This window comes from Rattus rattus, chromosome 1 (assembly GCF_011064425.1).
Source record: "Rattus rattus isolate New Zealand chromosome 1, Rrattus_CSIRO_v1, whole genome shotgun sequence".
NCBI classification, from domain to species: domain Eukaryota; kingdom Metazoa; phylum Chordata; class Mammalia; order Rodentia; family Muridae; genus Rattus; species Rattus rattus.
Window position 1 is genome coordinate 232,219,918 of NC_046154.1, and position 21,126 is coordinate 232,241,043.

Here is a 21,126-nt window from a genome sequence, read left to right on the forward strand (position 1 = left end):
TCAGAGCAGAGGAGAGCTGATTACCATCAGGTCTGGACCTAAGAAAACAAACAGACTCAGTGTTCACATATCAGGGGGAAAAAATTCCTCAAACTTAAAAAAACGTGGAATTGGGGCTCTGAAAAAAATTATTATTTTACTTTGTAAAGGAATTGAAAGTCTTAGGTCCAAGTGGCCCACAGGATAGGGTCCACATGCATTTCCACATAGTTTCTAGTGTTCCATTATTTCAAAGGACTTTGGTCACTACCCTTTCGAGTCTTAAGAAATGCACATTTTACAGAATAGAAAAATACTAAATATTTCTCAGTTTAATGAGAGGATACAAAAGTTAGGGTCCGTAAGAATATCAAGTATAGAAAGTCTATAAGAAACATCTTCATACATAGCCAGGAGAGTTCAAATGGCCTCTTTCTATCCTCTGGCACTGACATTTTAACCAAGGTATAAGGAATAAGAAACTGGTTATCCAACATGGCTATGGAAAGTTCCACCCACGAGCTCAGCAATATGTGTGCAAAAGAAAAGAACAAAAGGGTTGGGGATTTAGCTCAGTGGGAGAGCGCTTGCCTAGGAAGCACAAGGACCTGGGTTCGGTACCCAGCTATAAAAAAAAGAACCAAAAAAAAAAAAAAAAAAAGAAAAGAACAAAAAAATATCATGAAGCCCAATCCAGACTGTGCTCCCAGATTCACAGAGCAAGTGGTCTGGATTAAGTGTTGGCATTAGAGACACTGTCCTTTATATTGTGACAAACCACTTCTTAGCAATACCATGCTGTGAAAGTCACTTCGCTTCTCTTTGGTGTCTTTGCCTTTAGAAGGAGCTGGGAACTGGGCTGCAGAGATGGCCTAGTTGGAAAAGCTCCTCAAGTTATGGCATCCACATAAAAGCCCAGGAAGGAGTCCAAGGTAGGTGTGGTGGGACAGGCCTGCAACCCCATACTCAGGAAGCTTGAGAGCAAGAGTTCCGGGCCACTCCGAACTGCATAGCAAGAGTCTGTCAAAAATGCAAAAGGATAAAAGAAGAGGAGGAGGAATAGGAGGAGGCAGAGGCTGGGGAGATGGCACTTTCTGCCCTGAAGAGGACTTGGGTTCTCTTCCCCTCACCCACATGGTAGCTCACAGACATCCATAATTCTGGTTCCAAAGGATCTGCTCCCACCTCAGTTCTGCAGGCACCAGGTACAGACACACACCATGCACATACATGTGTGCAGGCAAAGCACTCATGTACATAAAAATCATTTTTAAATGACTTTTTGAGACAAGGTTTCTCTATGTAGTCTTGGCTTTTCTGGAACTTGTTCTGTAGATCAGACTGGCCACAAGCTCACAGAGGTCTGCCTACCTCTGCCTCCCAAGTGCTGAGATTAAAGGCATTGCACCATCATGCCTGGCTTAAATTTTTTTAAAGAAACAAAACTCCATTTCCTATCATTTCTCTCATATAAAAACTGAAATTAGAAAAATTTGGAGAGAGGCCAACAGTCTGGCTAGAGCTGAAGCTCTGTATTGTACGGCTCCCTGACGCTGACAGGCAGGGGGCTAGTGACTCAGAGAGTGTGTTACCACCGTCATCTAGGAGCACTGTCCTAGGGGGATGCCTGAGACTTGAAAGCATATTTCTTTAAGCAGTTCGCAGCCTATGGAATTGTTGGCAATATGTAATTAATCCTGTGTCGACTGACAGGCCGGCCGGCCCCACCTTCCAAATGAAGATGCTATGGTAACAATCATGACAAATCACTGGCTTTCCCAGCAGAACCAGTCCTGTCTTTCAGTCACAGCTATGGGAACCGTCCAAACTTTGACACTCTAAGAGATAAAGAGACTGCCTCACAATGTATACAGTATTTATTTATTATTCTTGATGTCTTTGTAGTGAACACACATACTAACAGATCCTTGTATGCATATGTGCGTTATAAAGTCAGTCTGTTAAAAAGCAGTTCCATTCCTTCTTCTGTTCTGGGCTGTTTGTGTGGTGTGGACAATTCACTAAGCTGATTCACAAACACACCCCCCGCCACCCGCAAAAGATTCGTCTTACCTGGTGCCTACACTGAGTTCACTTGAAGAACCTACTCGGCTCTACACTTCCACTTTGTATATGTTATCTTGCTTAACATATTAATACCCATAGATGAGTACTATAATTATGCAAACTGGAAAACAGGGAGGGTCCTCAAAGTCACATCAAACGTTGCGATCACAGTTGTCACCAAATCCATAGAGTTGGGCACAGCAACTCTCCCTTATAATTCCAGCCATTGAGAGGCTGAAGCAGAAGGATTCTGTGTGAGTTAGCCTGGGCTACAGGGTGAAAACGAACCTCAAAATCTAAAAATCACTTGGTGCCAAGTTTGATAGTCTGGGTTGGATATCTGGAACCCCATACACTAGAAGGAGAGAATACCTACCTACCTGTTGTCTTTTGACACTGTTTGTCACATGTGTGTCATGGCAGACACACACACAAACACACACACACACACACACACATGTGTACTCATTGACAAACACATGCGCACACATGCAAACACAAATTTTTAAGAATTAAATACAAAATTGAAAAATCCACTTAAGTCTGGCTACAGAGCCCTTTTTTTTGTTTTGTCACGACTGTGCCTTGCCTGTGTGACAAATGGAAAGACTATAAAGTCCAAAGCCTCTGGTGAGTCCCAGTTGGGTTCTGCTTGGCAAAAGGAGAACAGGAGGCATTCAGTGTTTAACAGATGCATAGGCCAGACCGCCTGAACAAAGGAGTGTATGTAGAAAGTATCGGGAAGAAAGTAATTTCTAAGCTAAGTCTGGCAGTACATGCTGTGATTCCAGTCCTCAGGATGCTGAGACAGGAGGATCACAAGTGCGAGGACAGCCTGGGTTATATAGTGAAACTCTGTCTCAAAGGGAGGGGAGGAAAAAGAGTAGGGCATGTTGGTGTAAGTGTTTAATCACAGCACTCAAGAGGCAGAGAATTCTCTGCGAATTTGAAGTCAGCCAGGTTTGTGTATCAGGTTCCAGACCAGATAGGGCTGCACAGTAAGACCCTGTTTCAAAGAAGAAGAAAAAACAAACAAGAAAAACAAAAGCAAACAGCAAACAAGCTTAACATTTGACTTCTTTTAAACAATTCCTACAAATACAAAGAATCAAAATAACACCAATTCAAGCAATAATTACAGATATTTAACAACCCATAGCTTACATTCAGAAATAGAGCAAGAATTACCAGCACTCTTCTGGTATGTACTGGGAAAGTTCTATGTGTATTGGAAGTGACTTCTGTCTGAATCAAAGACTCTTTAAGGTACTACGAGGCTTAGAACGTGAGGTGGATTTGAATGCAGAGGGCTCTTTTCTATGGGCCTTGAATTTATTAATTGTGCTATGGAGATTCTATTGGAATTAAGATACAAAGCCCTTAGAAACGGCATAACGAAGCCCTTCAGGTGGAAGTTGGAAACACATTTGGAGAAGGAAGCATTGGAAAGAGCCCTGACCTTTGCACAGACTTGGTGTCTCTTCCCACCACCACCAAGAAACAGCAAAATGGAAGCAAGAGTGTGCTTTTTTGTTGTTTAAAATGATAGGGGTGAGAGAATTTGTTTGGAGCGTATTTAGAATTCCAGTGCTCGAGAAGCTGTAGCAGATGAGCCTGGCCTACATTGTGAGACCCCACCTCAAAAAGAACAATAAGGGAAGATGTTTATTGGGAAGTATTAAAAGAAGGTTTGGCAGAGGAGGAGAATTCCCGAGAAGAGAGGAATAACAAAATTTGTATTATCATGTGGCTAACTGTGTGTGTGTGTGTGTGTGTGTGTGTGTGTGTGTTTGTCTCTATGTATTTATCTGTGTGTATCTGTATCTCTGTATGTGTATGTATCTATCTGTGTATGTGTGTGTCTCTGTGTGTGTGTGTTTATCTCTGTGTGTTTATCTCTGTATGTGTATCTATCTGTGTATGTGTGTGTCTATATGTGTGTTCAGTATTGTTCGATCCTTTCATTTAACTTTACATAGAGTCTTTGTGTGTTTCTATAAAGTTTTACTATATCACCTTGATGGCTAATTTTCTATCCGTAATGTGGCATGATCTGTGACTATTTTCCAAACTTTGAAACTTATTTCCCAATGCTATGAATGGCTCTGTAATGAACATTTTCATTATATCTGTATATACATTTTTCCACAGTAATAACTTTTTACTCACAGCTAACATTCATTGAGTGTGTAAATTTGATTGGCATTGACCTATGTCCCTTACATGTATAATTTCAATAAGTCTTCACAATAACCAGGTAATTTTATTTTATTTATAAATGCAGAAGGAGCCCAGCAATGGTGGTGAACTCCTTTAATCCCAGCACTTGGAAGGCAGAAGCAAACTGATCTCTGAGTTCGAGGCCAGCCTGGTCTAGAGATCTAATTCCAGAACAGCCGGGGCTACACAAAGAATCCCTGTCTAGAAAAGTAAAAAATAACAATATAATAAATAGTAATAATTCAATAAGTAAATAATAAATTCAGTAGGAGCGGCAGAGAAATCGCATAACAGTTTGGTGTGATGCACAACCAGAGTCACAAGGGTCAAGAGGATGAGACGAAAGACTGACTTTGAGTTTAAGCTACTGGAGGATATACAGCACGTTCAAGGCTAGCCTATACTACACGCAGAGTGAAGCCCTGTGGATGGAGCAGAGAAAGGTAGGGCCACTTTATGTTTAGACAACGTGATGCTGATATGGATATATCCAACAGTGCCAAGAGGGAACGCCAAACATCAGGGGTTATGAGTCAGCACAGAATGGCCACCGCCACATATCTGGGGATTCCAGAGGTAGGCATGTCACCTTTGCCTTCACTCCTTAAGATGATAATTAATTATTTAACGCAGTGAAGATGTTCTGCCTCTATCTCCACACATTTTCTTAAACCTTCCAGCTCCTCGAGACCCTCAATCCCAAGCCCCACAGCTCAAATCCATCACCCTGTCTCAAAAAACATCAAGAAAACCCTGATTTAGCTGGTCGTTTGCTATCAAGAGCTTATGTAATACTTAAGCCATGATCTACTAAAGCCAATGGTGGTACGCATTCACTTGTTTATTTAACAATGTTTTGTTCAAAGTGTGTTGTATACCAAGCACTCCTCCAGCTAGTTAACCCTTGCCGGTTACCTCCGCCCCTTTGGAGCTTACTTTCTACAGCAGGCAGCGAGGCCATTGAAAGGCACAGCAATGTGTAATAGGTGAGGAGCTGAATAATGCTGAGGAAAAGACCAACAGGAGAAAACTTGTGCCGGTCAGGAAAGGCCTCAGTGAGACCTCTAGAGCCACAGAGGGGCTCTAGATGGTTAAATAACAGGCTGGATATTTGGTGGGGAGGTGTACTGGCTGGTTTTGTGTGTCAACTTGACCCAAGCTGGAGTTATCACAGAGAAAGGAGCCTCCCTTGAGAAAATACCTTCATGAGATCAGCTGTAAGGCATTTCCTCAGTTAGTGATCTAAGGGGAAGGGTCCATTGTGGGTGGTGCCATCCCTGGGCTGGTAGTCTTGGGTTCTATAAGAAAGCAAGCTGAACAAGCCAGGGGAAACAAGCCAGTAAGCAGCATCTTTCCGTGTCTTCTGCATCCACTTCTGCCTCCAGGCTCCTACCCTGTGTGAGTTCCCATCCTGACTTCCTTTGTGATGAACAGCAATGTGGAAGTATATGCTGAATAAACCCTTTCCTCCCCAACTTGCTTCTTGGTCATGATGTTTTGTGCAAGAATAGAAACCCTGACTAAGACAGAAGGGGAAGCTGATGCACTAGGGAGATAGGAAGACCTGTAAGGCATCAGAGAAGGCCCTTAACATGACCAATGTGGCCAAGCACATGAGGAGAGGGAGTAAGAGTCAGGAAGAGCCATGTAGATAGCTCCACAAAAGCATGATATGGATGGATGGATGGATGGATGGATGGATAGATGGATGGATAGACATACGGACAGATGGATGGATGGATAGATGATAGATAGATAGATAGATAGATAGATAGATAGATAGATAGATAGATGAAAACTCTGGACATTAGAAACAAAACTGTAACAGTATAAAAAATACTGTACAAGGAATCAAATATAAGGTAATGTTGTATTATTTGTAATTGCAACATACTCCACAGAAATGAAATGTGTATATGTAGGAGATAATTGGTCAAACAGACAGTCATATTTGTAAACAAAGAATGAGGGGCACACTATTTTTATGAGTACTTGTGACGGCCAACATCCCTGGGCAAGGGAACGAAGGATGCGAATTACAATATAAAACAGGAGTTTTCAAACAGAGAAGCAGAGAAAAAAAAGAGTATGTACCCAGACCAACTTTTTAAAGGGACACAGCTTTCACAGTACTGGAAGGTGCCGTGCAGCTGCTGGTGAGGGAAAGAAGTCACTGGGGTCTCACCCAGCTGTGACCTCTGTGCACTGCAGTGACTAGGGTGGTAAGAGATTGCACCTGGATGTGATAGTGGCAAGACTGTCCAGGGAGTAGCCAACTGTTTCTGACTGGATTTAATGTCCACTCCACAGGAAGAAACACAAGCCTGGTGCTAAGATCTGGCCAAGAATTCCTGTATATATATAACACTAGTCGGTCTAACTAGAAAACAAGCTCTATGCAAATGTAACTTTGTTTCATTCACTACTACAGTCCAATGAGCAGCTCCTTTTCACAGTAACAGATCAATGAGCAACTATTAACTGATGAATGGTTATCACCCCATTCAGTCAAAGCAGAGCACAGGAAACCTTTGTATCCTAAGAAATCAAACTGTTCAAGGAGAGAGGAAAGAGTAGTGCAAAGAATGTCAGAGAGTTAGGGGGAAATAAGGTCACCGGAGATTTAGTGAGCAGAACAAGCCCAGACTCCTTTAGTCACAGGACGTTATTGCTGTTGATGTGCAAACATTCATATGCCTGACTGGCAAGGCATCTGAGTCCAAAATGCTACATCTGTCATGTTTGTTTGAAGGCAATTCAAATAGGCTGAGTGCACATTTCGAGAGCTCGGGGATAATTTTACATTTTGTTCATGCTGTCAAAAGCAATAGGGGAAATGTGCTAGGAAGAGGAAGTGTACACACTCAACAGTCAGTGCTGTGCCTGTGTGAGGTTGCAACCCATGGTGTGTCAGAGGGGTTGCAGTTTGACTTGGTTTGCTCTTTGTGAGGCTGGGGCCACCGCTCGGTCAGTAGCATCCTTGGGCCACCACAACAACACCTTTCCCCAGTTATGACAACTGATATGTTGCAGGTCTTCTCAATGCCCTGTGAGTAGATGGGGTAAAATCACCCCTCTGAGAAGCTTGCGGTTATATGTGACACTGATGATGCTTATCTAACCCCTCTTTCTTTTGTAGCTGTATACTTACTCCAGAACACACACACACACACACACACACACACACACACACACACACACACACACACACCTAAGAATGTAAGGGTCCATGATTTGCTGAAGAATGATACCCCAGACTCAAATAGTATATAAATGCGGAGTGTTTTATTCTGTAGAAGTCCAGCACGCTGGGGTCTCCCATTACCAAGACAGAGACAATCAAGTGAGTTCCCAGGCTCTATTTAAAGCACATTAAAGTTCTGGGGTAGATGAACTTTATCTTACCCTATCTCTAGGCATTCCAGAGCCATTGCCAGGGTGTAGAGGCTGGAAACCGTTGTGAAGAAATCCCAGGTAGGTGGCCTTCTCTTGCTCTATCTAGGTATTCTGGAACCATTATCAGGGTGTAAAGGCTGGAGTCTGGGGTTTCTCTATTAGTAATTAACTTGCCTGTGCTTGCCTGGACTTGCCCAGTTCTTAGGCCTAGTCTCCTTACCTGCCAAGGCTGCCTGGAACTAGCCTAGCCTTCTCAAGACAAGCCCCCACCCAATACAAGATGATTCATTCCTCTGCATACTCCTTCCAAGTGTCCCTCTGGGACTTCCTGCTGACATCTGTGAAAAACTATTATACAAAGAACTTCTAACAAGTTGTTTCTTAGCCAGGCCTGGTGGTTCACATGGGTAATCCTGGTACTTAGGGTGAAGGCACGAGAAACACCCAGAGTTCAAGAGCCTCAGGGATATAGAATAAGAGTCAGGCTCAAAGAAAATGCCTCCAGGATCCTGCACTTACACAATTCCTTCCTGTATCAGTTGTAGACTTGAGGACACGCTTCTCTGCCATTCCTATTGTAATGTCCCTCACTTAGAAGCCAGAGTCATACAAAAATGGTCAGGGTAGACTGCTGAATGGTGAAAGGCCCCCATGAAGAGAGAGAGGAGGGATGGAAATGGGTGGGTGAGAAACTATCCCAGATGTTCTAACCCCATCTGAGCTACAAACTAAATGCAACCATGAATGACCATAGCTGTACCACGTAGACCAGAAGTGTTTGGCTGAGGAGAGATAGACAAAAGTGTGAGAAATAAGAAATCACTGTTTTTACGGCAGTACATTTTGAGGTGGTCTGTTAGACACTAGAAGACAGCTGAATAAATGACCAAATGCCCAAGTGAGTGAGCTGTGCGCTATCTGAAGCGGCATCAACAAGCTATGACACTCTCTCAGGGATGCCCTGAGTCAGTGACTAAACACAGCTGTTACTAAAAACTAAGTAACAAGCTCTCGTTAAAATATAAGTTTAAGATGTAACAAATATGTCTTAGTTTTTAATGCCACATTTTATCATCTGTTAGCTTGTGGTTATCTATGTCTGACAAACCTTTATTGAAGCTCAACTCTTTAGTCGAGGAGACCATTTTGGTAGCTTGAAATTGGTCAAGGTAGGAGTATTTTTTTTTTTTTTTTTTTTTGGTTCTTTTTTTCGGAGCTGGGGACCGAACCCAGGGCTTTGCGCTTCCTAGGTAAGCGCTCTACCACTGAGCTAAATCCCCAGGAGTATTTACACCACAGAATTGCCAGAATATAAATGCCACAGTTGGGTCTTTTTTTTCCTTTAGCCCAGCAAGCCAGCTGCTAAACATTTATATGGCACCCTTTTGAGCAGGACTTCCCTAATGCCCATCACCCACACGCATGCCACACACTGTTCTGAATCTCACAGTTCCAGGGTAAGGTACCATTATTATCCTGATTTTTACAGATAAAGTAATCAAGACACAGAGACATTAAATTCTTTGCCCAAAGTAAGAGTCCTTATAAACTTTGGATTCAAAGAACACAGGTGAGTCCCATGTCTGAGTTTCTAATCCATATTTTCCAAATAATTACTAAAAGAGACGATCACTCTAAGCGTGTTGGTAGAAGAACAGAGGAGATACCGAACGAGAGGTTTCTACTTAATGTAAATACAAGACTCCATGGTATTTAAAATAAAAAAGCAAGTGATTTTTTTTTTTGAAACCAGAACATTTATTTTATGACCGATTGAAATCCTCAAGATGGTCTGGATGCTACAACAGCTGCCCTCTTGGGTTTAGGTGTTGTTCCTTCACGGAATCCATGTCTGAATCTGCAGTTGACAATCTCTAGGTGCCTCATCCGAGCAGTCCCGGTAGTGTTTCGTCTCTTGACCTTGGCAGCCTAGTTATACTTCCTCTTGCGCTTGGCAGGGTAGCCATGTTTGCCACAGGTCGTAGGCCTTAGAGCCACAGCAGCGGCACAGCGTGTGCGTCTTATTGAGACGCTTTCCAAAGGATGACGTTCCTTTCGTCATCTTGATTCTACCGTCAAGGCCAAAGAGACGGGAAAAGCCCTAGTGAATTTTTTAAAAGTCCTAAAGAAATGAAAAATGGTGGAGCCACAGATAAGTCCTATTGGCTGCCCTCACCCTCACTCCTCTGCACAGGGTTCTCTGCAGGGTTAGTTAGGTAGTCCGAGCAGCTGGCGTTGGACATTCCTAAAAAAGACAGTACTTCTAATGTCTGTCGATTCGATCAAATACCTCACTGGATACACTTTCCTCACTAGTGTGTACAGCACTTCCCAAACTCACCAGTACATAAAAACAACAAAACGAGCCCGGGAGAGAGCGCAGTCTATAAAGTACTTCACTTGCAAGCATGTTGACCTGCTTTCAATCCCCAGGACCCACACGAAAAGCTGACATGGTGATACGTGCTTGTAATCTCAGACCTGGGGAGCTTCAAGACAAAGAGAGATCCCACATTGAAGAACAGGGTGAACAGTACTCGAGGAGCAATACTTGAGATTGACTTCTCCCTTTCAAGTACATGCACAAGAGAGCATGCACACACGCCGGCACACACGCCCACACACGCGGACACGGACACAGACGCGGACACGGACACCTCGCTCATAGTTCGTCAAAAATAAACTGAGGAGTTGGGGATTTAGCTCAGTGGTAGAGCGCTTGCGTAGCAAGCGCAAGGCCCTGGGTTCGGTCCCCAGCTCCGAAAAAAAGAAAAAAAAATAAACTGAGTTTTACCACTGAAGAAGGCTACATGGAAAACGAGAGATCCTGAATAGCAGTTGAGATGTGACAACATTGGAGAAGAAGGGTTAGAAACAGCTTTCTTCTAGGTCATCTTTGCGTGGGTGGGTGGCTTCTCTGCGTACTCTCCTCCGAATGGGGCACTAGAGCAGTTTCCTGGATAATTAACACTTGCCTCAGTCAGAGTATCTTCCTTCCTTACAGCAATTACAGGAGCTTTACTCGTGGTTTACTAGCGTCCTGTTGTGCTTGATTGATGGCTTGCCCTCTGAGCCTGCAGATGCTGTTAGAAGCCTGTGAATCAGGTTAATCATTCCATGCCGTAGGAAATATTCCCAACATTCTCTTTGAAGCCATCGGCCAGGTCTTCAGGTAGAGCTGGTAATACAATGTTGACGGTTTAGCCTCGACCGAGAGAATTTTCCTGAGCTGCTGTACTAATGTCCCCAATAGCACGGTTAAGGCTCCTTTTTCTGTCTATCCTTTAAAAAAACCACTTGCCAATACTGGGGAATCATAAAATCATATCCCCCATAAGATGGAGTATTATGCAGTGTGACTTAGAAACGAGTGTCTCTAGACTGGCCTGGCCTTTCAGGACAGCTTTAAGTATGACAGAGGCTGCTAACTCTGTACCTTCCTCCTCTCTCCAGCTCTGTGAGGAGCAGAAACTACAGGCACAGCCCATTTTTTTATGGATTAGAAAACTTCACCCTTCTTTGGGGTCTTTTTAAACACCCCAATCTAAACTAAGCACGGTGGCACACGGCTTTAATCCCAGCACTCCAGAGACAGAGACTGGCAGATCGAGGCCAGTCTGGTCTACAGGGCAAGATCAAGGGCAGCCAGGGCTACTCAGAGAAACTCTGCTTTGAAAACCAAACTAAGGGGCCGGAGAGATGGCTCAGCGGCTAAGAGCACTGACTGCTCTTCCCGAGGTCCTGAGTTCAAATCCCAGCAACCACATGGTGGCTCACAACCATCTGTAATGAGATCTGATGCCCTCTTCTGGTGTGTCTGAAGACAGCTACAGTGTACTCATATATGATAAATAAAAAAAAAATATATTTAGAAAACCAAACTAAACCAAAAAACAACAAAGAGAAGAGAAAAAAAAAAAAAACCCAATCTATGTCAACCAAAAAACAACAAAGAGAAGAGAAAAAAAAAAAACCCCAATCTATGTCAGCAGTCGTCTTCTCGTACGTGGACACGGACTTGCTGCCTGTCACAATCAGCAGCACATTTCTGTCCCATCCTGGGATATCGTACACTTTCAGCTGTAAGTGCCAAATCCTTTCCATTCTACATGAAATGCCACTCTTGCTTGCTTTCATGCATGTTTTATGAGAACACCTAGGCATAAATATTCAATCTCTCTCTTTCTCTCTCTGTTTCTGACTCATATGAAAGACGTGGGGGAAGTGGCCCATGTCCTGATTTGCCTATAGTGGCTACTGCCTCTCTTGTCCCTCTCACAAGGTCACAGAGCTGAGTCATCAGTGGGATGGAAAACATTGCCTGGGTTTGCATCAGCTGGCAGCACCACGCAGACTTTGTACTGATGAAACAGAATGGCTTCTTTCGAAATGTCAGCCTTCCTACACAATGTATCAGTGTCAGACAGCTGTCGCCCGCTTGCCGTGACTTGTCAGTGACTGCCCTGGCCAACTCCAAATCCACTTGGCTCTCATTGGAAATGACAGCCCCTCCCCTCCCCAACCTCAAATTCAAACTTCTTTCTTTTAATTTTGTGCACATGTGTAGGTGTGCCCAGGACGTATGCACAGGTATGTGTGTGTTCTTTTCGCATGCATGAGTGTGTGTGTGGTGTGTGTACATGTGAGCCATAGTGTGTACATGTAGGCCAGAGGACAACCTCTCAGGTGTTAGTCTTTGCCTTCTACCTTGTTTGGGACAAACTGTTCTTACTGTTCCCCGTATGCGTTTTGGTTACTCTCTTGTCTCCACTCCCGTCTCACCACAGCAGTGCAGCAATTACAACTCACACCAATTACAGGAGCTTTACTCGTGGTTTACTAGCGTCAGCTTCTGGTTTGGTTTGGGGCATCCAAACATGGGTGCTCACACTTGGATAGCAAAAGGTTTACCAGCTGGCCCGTCTGCCCAGTCCAACCCTTAAATTCTTTTAAGTAGCCCTCTCACCTCATCCCCCCCCCAAATTTAGTTTGTTTTCTTTTTTAAATTCAGGTTTTTTTTTTTAAAGATATATTTGTTTGATGTATGTGAGTACACTGCTACTGTCCTTAGACACACCAGAAGAGGGCATCAGATCCCATTATAGAGGGGAAAGAGATGGAGTTGAGGGTTTATGGGAGGAATAGAGTGCTGGCTGGGTGGGTACGTTTTTACTCATGGGTGTGTAGGCAAGTGTCAAACTCAGTAAGTAGGCCAGGCTTACTGGCCATGGAGACCCTGGGATCTGCCTGTCTCTACTTCCCCAGCACCAGGATTATAAATGTGTAGCACCGTGCCCAACTCAGCACAGCAAGCCCATTACCAGTTGAGCCATTCCCACAGTTCCATAGGAAAAGGTTTCCTAAAGATGGTTCCCAAAACTCCCTCCAAGTGTGAGTATGGTCGAGGGGTCGTGGCTCTGAAATCCCGCTCCATCCATTCCCAGAGCGGAGCGGGCAGGCTCGAAAAGAACAAAGAACAGTGGCAAGAAGAAGGGCCGTTCTGCCATCAACGAGGTGGTGACCCTAGAATACACCATCGACGTTCACAAGTGCATCCATGGAGTGGGCTTCAAGAAGTGTGCTCCTCGGGCACTCAGAGGAATTCAGAAATTTGCCATGAAGGAAATGGGACTCCAGATGTGTGCGTTGACACCAGGCTCAATAAAACCGTCTGGGCCAAGGGAATAAGGAATGTTTCATACCGCATCCGAGTACATTTGTCCAGAAAACATAATGAGGTGAGGATTCACCAAACAAGCTCTACACACTGGTAACTTACGTGCCTGTTATACATTCAAAAATCTACAGACGGTCAATGTGGATGAGAACTAACCTGCTCAATGTCAAATAAAGTTAAAGAACTGCCAAAAAACAAAACAAAAACAAAAAAATCCCTCCAAAGATGAAACGCTGATAGGTTGGTCTTCATTAATATCATCTGTTTGACAAACACTGGTTTGTTTGTTTTTTTTTTTTAAAGTGGAAATACAAGCCACAAACTAGAAAAGTATTTGCAAAGCAAATGATTGTACAATGGAAAGCTTGAAGCAAGGATATATGAATGAGTCTCAAAGCCCAATTATATATGAACAACAATGCCAACCAACCAGCGCTTCCAGGGACTAAGCCACTACCCAAAGACCATACATGGACTGACCCTGGGCTCCAACCTCATAGGTAGCAATGAATAGCCTAGTAAGAGCACCAGTGGAAGGGGAAGCCCTTGTTCCTGCCAAGACTGAACACCCAGTGAACGTGATTGTTGGGGGGAGGGCTGCAATGGGGGGAGGATGGGGAGGGGAAGCCCATATAGAAGGGAGGGGGAGAGGTTAAGGGGATGTTGGCCCAGAAACCGGGAAAGGGAATAACAATTGAAATGTAAATAAGAAATACCCAAGTTAATAAAGATGGAGAAGAAAAAAAAAAAAAAGAATTCAAACGGGCTAGAGAGATGGCTCAGTGGTTAAGAGCACTGACTGCTCCTCTAGAGGCCCTGAGTTCAATTCCCAGCAACCACACGGTGGCTCACAACCACCTATAATGGGATCCAGTGCCCTCTTCTGGTGTGTCTGAAGACAGTTATATATAATACTTATATATAAGTACTATAATATATAAGTACTATATAATAAATAAATCTTTAAAAAAAGAATTCAAACAATCCAATTAAGAACACATAAAGGATTTGAACAGATACTTAGCAAGAACACACGTAGAACACAAATGCTTGCATAAAGAGATGCTGTGCCTCGTTTGCCATTTCAGAAGAAGAAATTAAAATCACCATGGATACCATGATATTCCCAGAGTGGACAAAATGACAGAGATTGATTACAAATGAGGAGCACCGGGACTCCTGCTCTGGGGGTGGGGGTGGGGGCAGTGCACGTGTGCTGAACACATCTGCAGGTCTCCTGAAAAGCTAAACTGATACCTGCCACACGAGGCGATGGCTCCACTCTCAGGAACACCTCCCAGAGAACTAAAAGGAGCGTTCGTGTAGAGTAAGAAAACCTGGAAACCATGGTAATGTTCCCGAATGGATAGACAGATTATACGGGTATAATGGAGCAGCACTTAGCAATGAAGATGATGACTAACTGGTGTCCCAACAAAACAATGACTCTCTTAAGAACAATTTCAAGCTTGTGGTATATAAAAGAATCCAGTTGGAGGGGGAAAGGGAAAGGTGAATCGTGTTAGGGCCAATGCTGGGGTTTAAATCTCGGCCTGTGTATGGACAAAGCACACCAAGCCAACATGGTTCCACATGGAGAGGTTTAATGAGAGAAGAAGAGTAGAAGAGAAGAAAGGAGGCCGGCCATGGGCACGTGGAGGGTGGGAGGAGGGGGATAGAGAGAAGGGACAGGGAAGGGGGCAAGAGCAGAGAAGAACAAAGAGCAAAGAGAGAGCAAGAGGGAGAGGAGGGGGGCAAGCAGCCCCCTTTATAGTCAGGCACAGCTGGCTGTTGCCAGGCAACTGTGGGGCGGAGCATACCTGGCTTGTTCCCCGGTAGCTGTGGGGGTGGAGCTTAGATAGAATACCAACTCCATTTATATAAATGTCTACTAAGTAATTAATGTGAGGAATAGACAACATCCAGTCATGTCAGTACACCAAGTAGGATGGGGATAGAAAAAGATCACACAAAAGGGATAGGAGGGAGTCTTATGGTGACAGATACAGCCATTCTTTTGATTTGGTAGTAGGGTCACGATGAGTGCTTATGTCAAACTTATGCAATTATACACTTTATATATATAGTAGAGAGAGAGAGAGAGAGAGAGAGAGAGAGAGAGAGAGAGAGTATGTGTCTATCTCTTATTGACTAATGATCCATAGGATTTTTTTTTTTTCTGAGTCAAAGTGGCTCAGAATGGGCTCCAATTTGAAATCATCCAGTCTTAGCCTCCCAAGTGCTAGGACTATAGGTGTGTGTCATGGTGCTTGACCAAACACTTCTTTTGTTGTTGCTTTTCTGTTGTTGAAAATCATGGGGCTCAGGAGCAGAAAGATCATAATTCTATTTTGTCTCTCCTCCTACTCCAATTCCCAAGGAAGTAGGGATAATGGTAGTGCTTACCTGTAGCGAATCAACGGCTTCCCCTTCCCCCCCACACCAGTCTTGAAGCTAAGGAGTTTCATCTAAGAATTTTATTCTGGACTATTCTTGTGAACCCTAAAGCCAACTGTAAGTGTCCTTAGTAAATGGCAAGTCAAGCTCTGAGACTTAGAGAAAACCTTATCAGGGACAGGGGAATTTCAGCTCAGGAGATAGGGTCAAACAATCTTGCCTGCGTGCCCCAAAGGAAACAGGAAAATAGAAGCACGTGTGGGTCAGAAGTGACGATCTACTGTTAACAAGTAAGCAGTTGTAGGAAGCTCCTACTGAAGCTGAGGAAAGGCAGGAACTGTGTTACAGGTGCTACGTGACTTATTAACAATAAGGTGGAAAAACATACATATGCATCTACTACGTCTAGAGCAGAGCCCGAGGGTGTCTGGGGACACATATCTTAAGTCTCAGGAGCAACATTTTCATCAGAGGACTATAGCTCAAAACTGATCAGGAGCAAAAGGTCGTTTTCCTAGGCAATAAGGTGAACTCACATCTTTTTTTTTTTCCTTAAAAATGTTTATATTCCCTTTTGAAAACCTCATTCAATTTTTACTTTACGATTGTTCATTTATTTTGATATATGAGAGAAGTACAGAGATATTTGCAACAAGCTTCAGAAGGTGGCTATCCCGGACAAAGAAGACAATCTTTGTTGACAGACTCTATTGACAGGGAATGCTGAGAGAATTAATTTCTGGTCTCTTCATTTGTTTTTTGGTTTTTCCAGACAGGATTTCTTTGAGTAACTCTGGCAGTCCTGGAACTAGTCCTGTGGAACAGGCTAGCCTGAACTCAGAGATCTGCCTGCTTCTGCCTCCCAAGTACTGGGATTGAAAACGTGTGCTACCACTACCTGGCATAATTTCTTTTTTTATATACCAAATGTGGGGCAATTTAATTAGAAACTAATTTGCAACCTCATACAGCACTGAAGTGGAGTTAAAAGTATTATCTAAACTGTTTCTCTGTGAATTAAGCGAGTTGGTATGTTAAGCACGTGGATCAGCCACACATAGTAAGCACTAGAGAAACACTAAGTGAATTTTGCTAAGTGAAAAAGATTTCCGATGCCAGTGCAGCTGCTTCTTGACGTTTTTGCTTCTCTAGATTGTGAACAGTGGGCCGGAAACCATAATGTGGGAGCGTCTCGTAAATTTACGCAATTAAAACATGATGAGTGCGGCAAAAACAAACAAAAACAAAACAAAACGGAATTCATTTAGGTCTGTGGGGTTCTGCAGTGCATCTAAGTTCTAGGAAAGGAACTCCTCCAATTCTCAACCAGCTTGCCTTTTGCTTTCTATTAGTTGTTTCTATAAATCTCTTATTCTAAACGCAATATAGAACGAAATGCAGGAAGCAGCAGGCTCTCAGGAGAAAAACACTTTAGATGTCTATTTGAGCCTACAGGCGTCTGAGAACCGAAGTCCCAGACTTCAGAAAACTACAACTCCCTGAAGCCTTTGGGTCGCAGGGTTACGAGAGAAACCTCAGGAAAGGGGTGGAGTCTAGAGAGAAGTCGTTGGTCGTTTCCATTATCCTGAGCGGAGGGATAGTCCGAGCGGAGTGGGCGGATCCGAGTTCTGATTGGTTGTAGCTAGAAAGGGCGTCCCCCGCGTAATTGGTACAGTCCTTGGGGGCGGAGACCCCGCGGCGGCCGCTCGAATTTCCCGGGTTGTGTGCGCGGGGACTGCTGGGAAGCTCTCGGGACGGTTACCCCTTCGGGTCAGCTGTAGTCCAGAGTCGGGGGGGCGGGGGGATTCGACATGCAGAGCACTAACCTGGGCAACAAGGAGAGCGGCAAGATATGGCACCGCAAGCCATCGCCAGCCACTCACGACGGGTGAGGCCGCAGGCTGTGGAGACCAGCGAGGGGGCGGGTCTGCGGGAGGCTGAGGTGGATAGCGTGGCAGAGGGATGCCGGCCTGGGGATTCTGACTCTGGCCGTGCGCTGCATCCCTGGGTTGAGACCTCAGGAGGAGTTCCAGAAACTATAGATTGCAATTGCGTCCCAGGTTCTGGTCCTGGGTTATAGAGGGAGGCAGGAGAAGGCTCTACGATTTAGGCAAAAGAATTTGCAGTTCAGCTGAGTGCCAAGACTCCACCTGCTTTGATTTATTAATGTCTATTCCAGTTGGGAAAAAAACGCCAGGAGGTGATGGGAGCAAAGAAGGCAATGCACATCTACCTCTCCAAAAGCCGAAGCTCTCAATCCTTAAGTCATTACATTGCACACATCTGTAATGTTGAGAGCCTAGTGTGGGCCAACCACACTTCTAAGCACTGTGGAACAATGCTGGAACAAACTTACGTTCTGCAGTTGCACAGAGGAGTGTGTGTTGCCGGGACTGTCAACAATGCGGAGACTTTTACCCGCCTGTGCTTCTTATTCCGTTTGGAGTAGACAGTCTGGTTTGAGACTCTGCCTCTTGTGTGACGTCAGTGGGAGTCTTTGCCCATGTGATACATTTATTTTGGTTCCCATGGTGCATGTCTAAGTGATCTTGGTGTTTCTGATCACCTAGATTGCATGGTATCACTTGGGTTCGTGTCTCGAGGTTTGTTTCCCTAGAGACTTTTCTGTTTTTTAGTTGCTGCCCCAGAAATCAAACTATAAGCATTTTTGTAGGCTGAAAGTGCAGTTATAAGTGGATCAGCCACTTATTTGACTAGCCAGCCACTGTGGTTTGTGGTGGCTGTCTACCCTTTATCTACCCTATTGACCCATCGACCTATTGAATAAACAATTTTGTCAATAGTGGGGATTCTTCAGCGTTTTCATTTCCAAATGTGGAGTTGGTATAAATAGCACACACTACCTTTGGCTCCTGGAAAAAGTCTAAGAATTATAGCCAATCTACCATTTCTTGCTGTCACAGAGTATCTAGCTAGCATGTAAGATTTTTAAAAAATGAGCAGGTTTCCTTTGTGCCTCCACAAAAACACTCCTTTCTTTTTGTCTGTGTTTAACTTGGGTCATTAGGCTTGTCAGCAAGTACCTTTACTGGCTGAGCCGTCAGGACAGCCTGGCTTTGGTTTTTGTGAAACAAGGTGTCACTTTGTAGCGCAGGCTGGGTAGGAACTTGTGATTCTTCTGTCTTGGGCTGCCAGACCACTAGGATTAAAGGCCCTTGCCACTATGCCTGGTTATTTTTTAATATTGTGAACAATCATTTAATTTTTGGCACCAAACTATAATGATACAGAAAAAAGGCTGTTGGTCATGTGTGTGTGTATGTGTTTGTTCATGTGTGTATATGCAGGTGTGCTTGTAAAGGCCAGAGATCCGCATCAGGGGTCTTCCATAATTGCTCTCCACCCTAGTTTTTGAGACATGGACTCTCACTGTTGGTGCTCATTGCTTTAGCTAGCCTGGATAGCGGGTGAACTCCAAGCAGCTGCCTGTTTCCATCCCCCCTTCACTGGGGTTGCAGATGTGGGCCACTATGCCCAGCTCTTACATGGTGCTGAGGATCCAAACTCAGTTGGTTCTCATACTTGTGCAGTAGGAACTTTTCTGACTGAGTCATCAGACCCAAAGATACCCTGATATTAACTTTTGTTTTATTATTTCCTTATTTATTTTGGCACAGGGTCTCTTTTAGTCAGTTCTGGCCTCGAACTCAGCATTTAGCTGAGAATGACCTTAAACTTGTGATCCTGCCTGCCCATCCCAAGTGCTGGGATTACAGATGTGTACCACCACGCGTGGCTTAATTTTTGTATTTTCAATACCATGAGATTCAGTAAGGTTGAACATTGTAGGATTTTTTTCTATGCCCCTGATCAATCTAAAAAAGCTATATTTAGATAAACCTGAAGAAAAATAATTTTTTCACTGCTGAAGATTCAACCTGGGGTCTTATACGTATTAGACTAGTGCTTTACCACTGAAGCCTTGAGGAAAATGTTTAATCCATTTATCAATGTAGCATCCTTTTGTAAGTTTTGAAAATGAGATTTTAATTTGGAACATTAAAACTCAACATACAAGGGACTAGAAAAATGGCTCAGAGCTTAAGTGCACTGGTTGCTCTTGCTTAATTTCCGGCACCTGCTTGGTACCTCACAACCTTCTGTAACTCCAGTCTCAGGGAACCTAATACCTTCTTCTAGCATCTGCAGGCACCAGGCATGGGCATGGTGCACAGACATACTCAATCAAAAGACAAATCGTTTTTTAAAGATTCATACGCAAAAGATAATGTTTTCATGGTTAAATACTATCCTTGAAATAAAGGAAGGGGGCAAGCCGGAGGGCTCAGAAGGTAAGGGAGCTTGCAGCCAAGCCTGACTTCTTCAGCTTAGTCCCTGAGTACCTTATAGTAGGAGAGCACCAACCCCTGTAAGTTGTCCTGTGACCTCCACGTGTCAGGCATGTGCGTGCGCTCATGCACACAAAGTGATTTTAATGGATTGTGCTGGTCTTCAAGACCCGAATGGCGATGCATGATTTTGTTTTCCCATCCTAGTTTTAGAGATACGATCCCACTGCGTAGCCCAGGCTGTGTTCACACTCTCAGTTTTCCTGCTTCCACTTCCCGAATCCTGCGATTATAGGTGCGCATCGCCGTGCAACTCTATAGTAAAGAACGTTTTGGGCCGCAAGTTTATTCTTACATTTGGTGTGTGCACAGCCTGGTGCATTTGTGGAGGTCAACAAATGGACAACCTATGGGTGTCTTTCTCTCCTTCCATCATTTGGGCCTAGTGGGTCAAACTCCAGTCACCAGGCTTGGTGGGAAGCATCTTTGTCTGCTGGGCCATCCCACTGGCCCAGTAAGTTTTCTAAACAGTTTTTCAGCAGATGTACAGCGCAGAAATTCTCCTCCAAAAATAGTAAATCTAGATAAATGTTGCTGTACATTCTGTACAAAGTTTGCCCGCAAATATGATCATGAACAAATACGTATCAAATTCAGGAAAGCAGAGGGGGAGAGAGCCACCCATGTCACTGTTCTCTGTGCACAGCGAGCAACATTTATGTGTATCTTTTCCCCATGTGTACCCTTTTATATTCGCTTGTATTCGTGTATGAGTAATTTAAAGCCCAAGGTTAAAATGTTTGAATTTTCCACATAGCTTTAGTGCATACTAAATGTATCTATGGGATGATATTGAAAAATTAACTTCATTTTTTTACCATTGGAGTAGAAGTCTGATTCATGGGTTTTCAAAGAGTGATGTGAAGTACTTCACAGGAGTGGCGTGAGTGCTGACTATCGTAGGTCAGGGGCAGGAACACAGCAAAGAGCACAGTCCTTAGAGCACACGCTTGCCAGGGCATTGTACAGGTCTCAGAGGTGGAGCTACAACTCACGCTTGGCAGGGCGTTTTACGTTACA

General features: G+C 44.0%; 1 protein-coding gene and 1 pseudogene across 1 annotated transcript in view; one reads left to right on the forward strand and one right to left on the reverse strand.

Annotated features, from left to right (window-relative positions):
- Nucleotides 1-9,436: 9,436 nt before the first annotated feature.
- Nucleotides 9,437-21,070, reverse strand: LOC116911670 (annotated as a pseudogene).
- The window catches only part of Tbc1d31 (TBC1 domain family member 31), a 59,880-nt gene continuing 56,247 nt past the window's right edge, over nt 17,494-21,126 (forward strand). Inside the window, exon 1 of the mRNA XM_032915637.1 lies at nt 17,494-17,624. Coding sequence (XP_032771528.1) covers nt 17,548-17,624 — 77 coding nt within the window. The 5' untranslated portion in view covers nt 17,494-17,547. The remainder of the gene's footprint in view (nt 17,625-21,126) is intronic.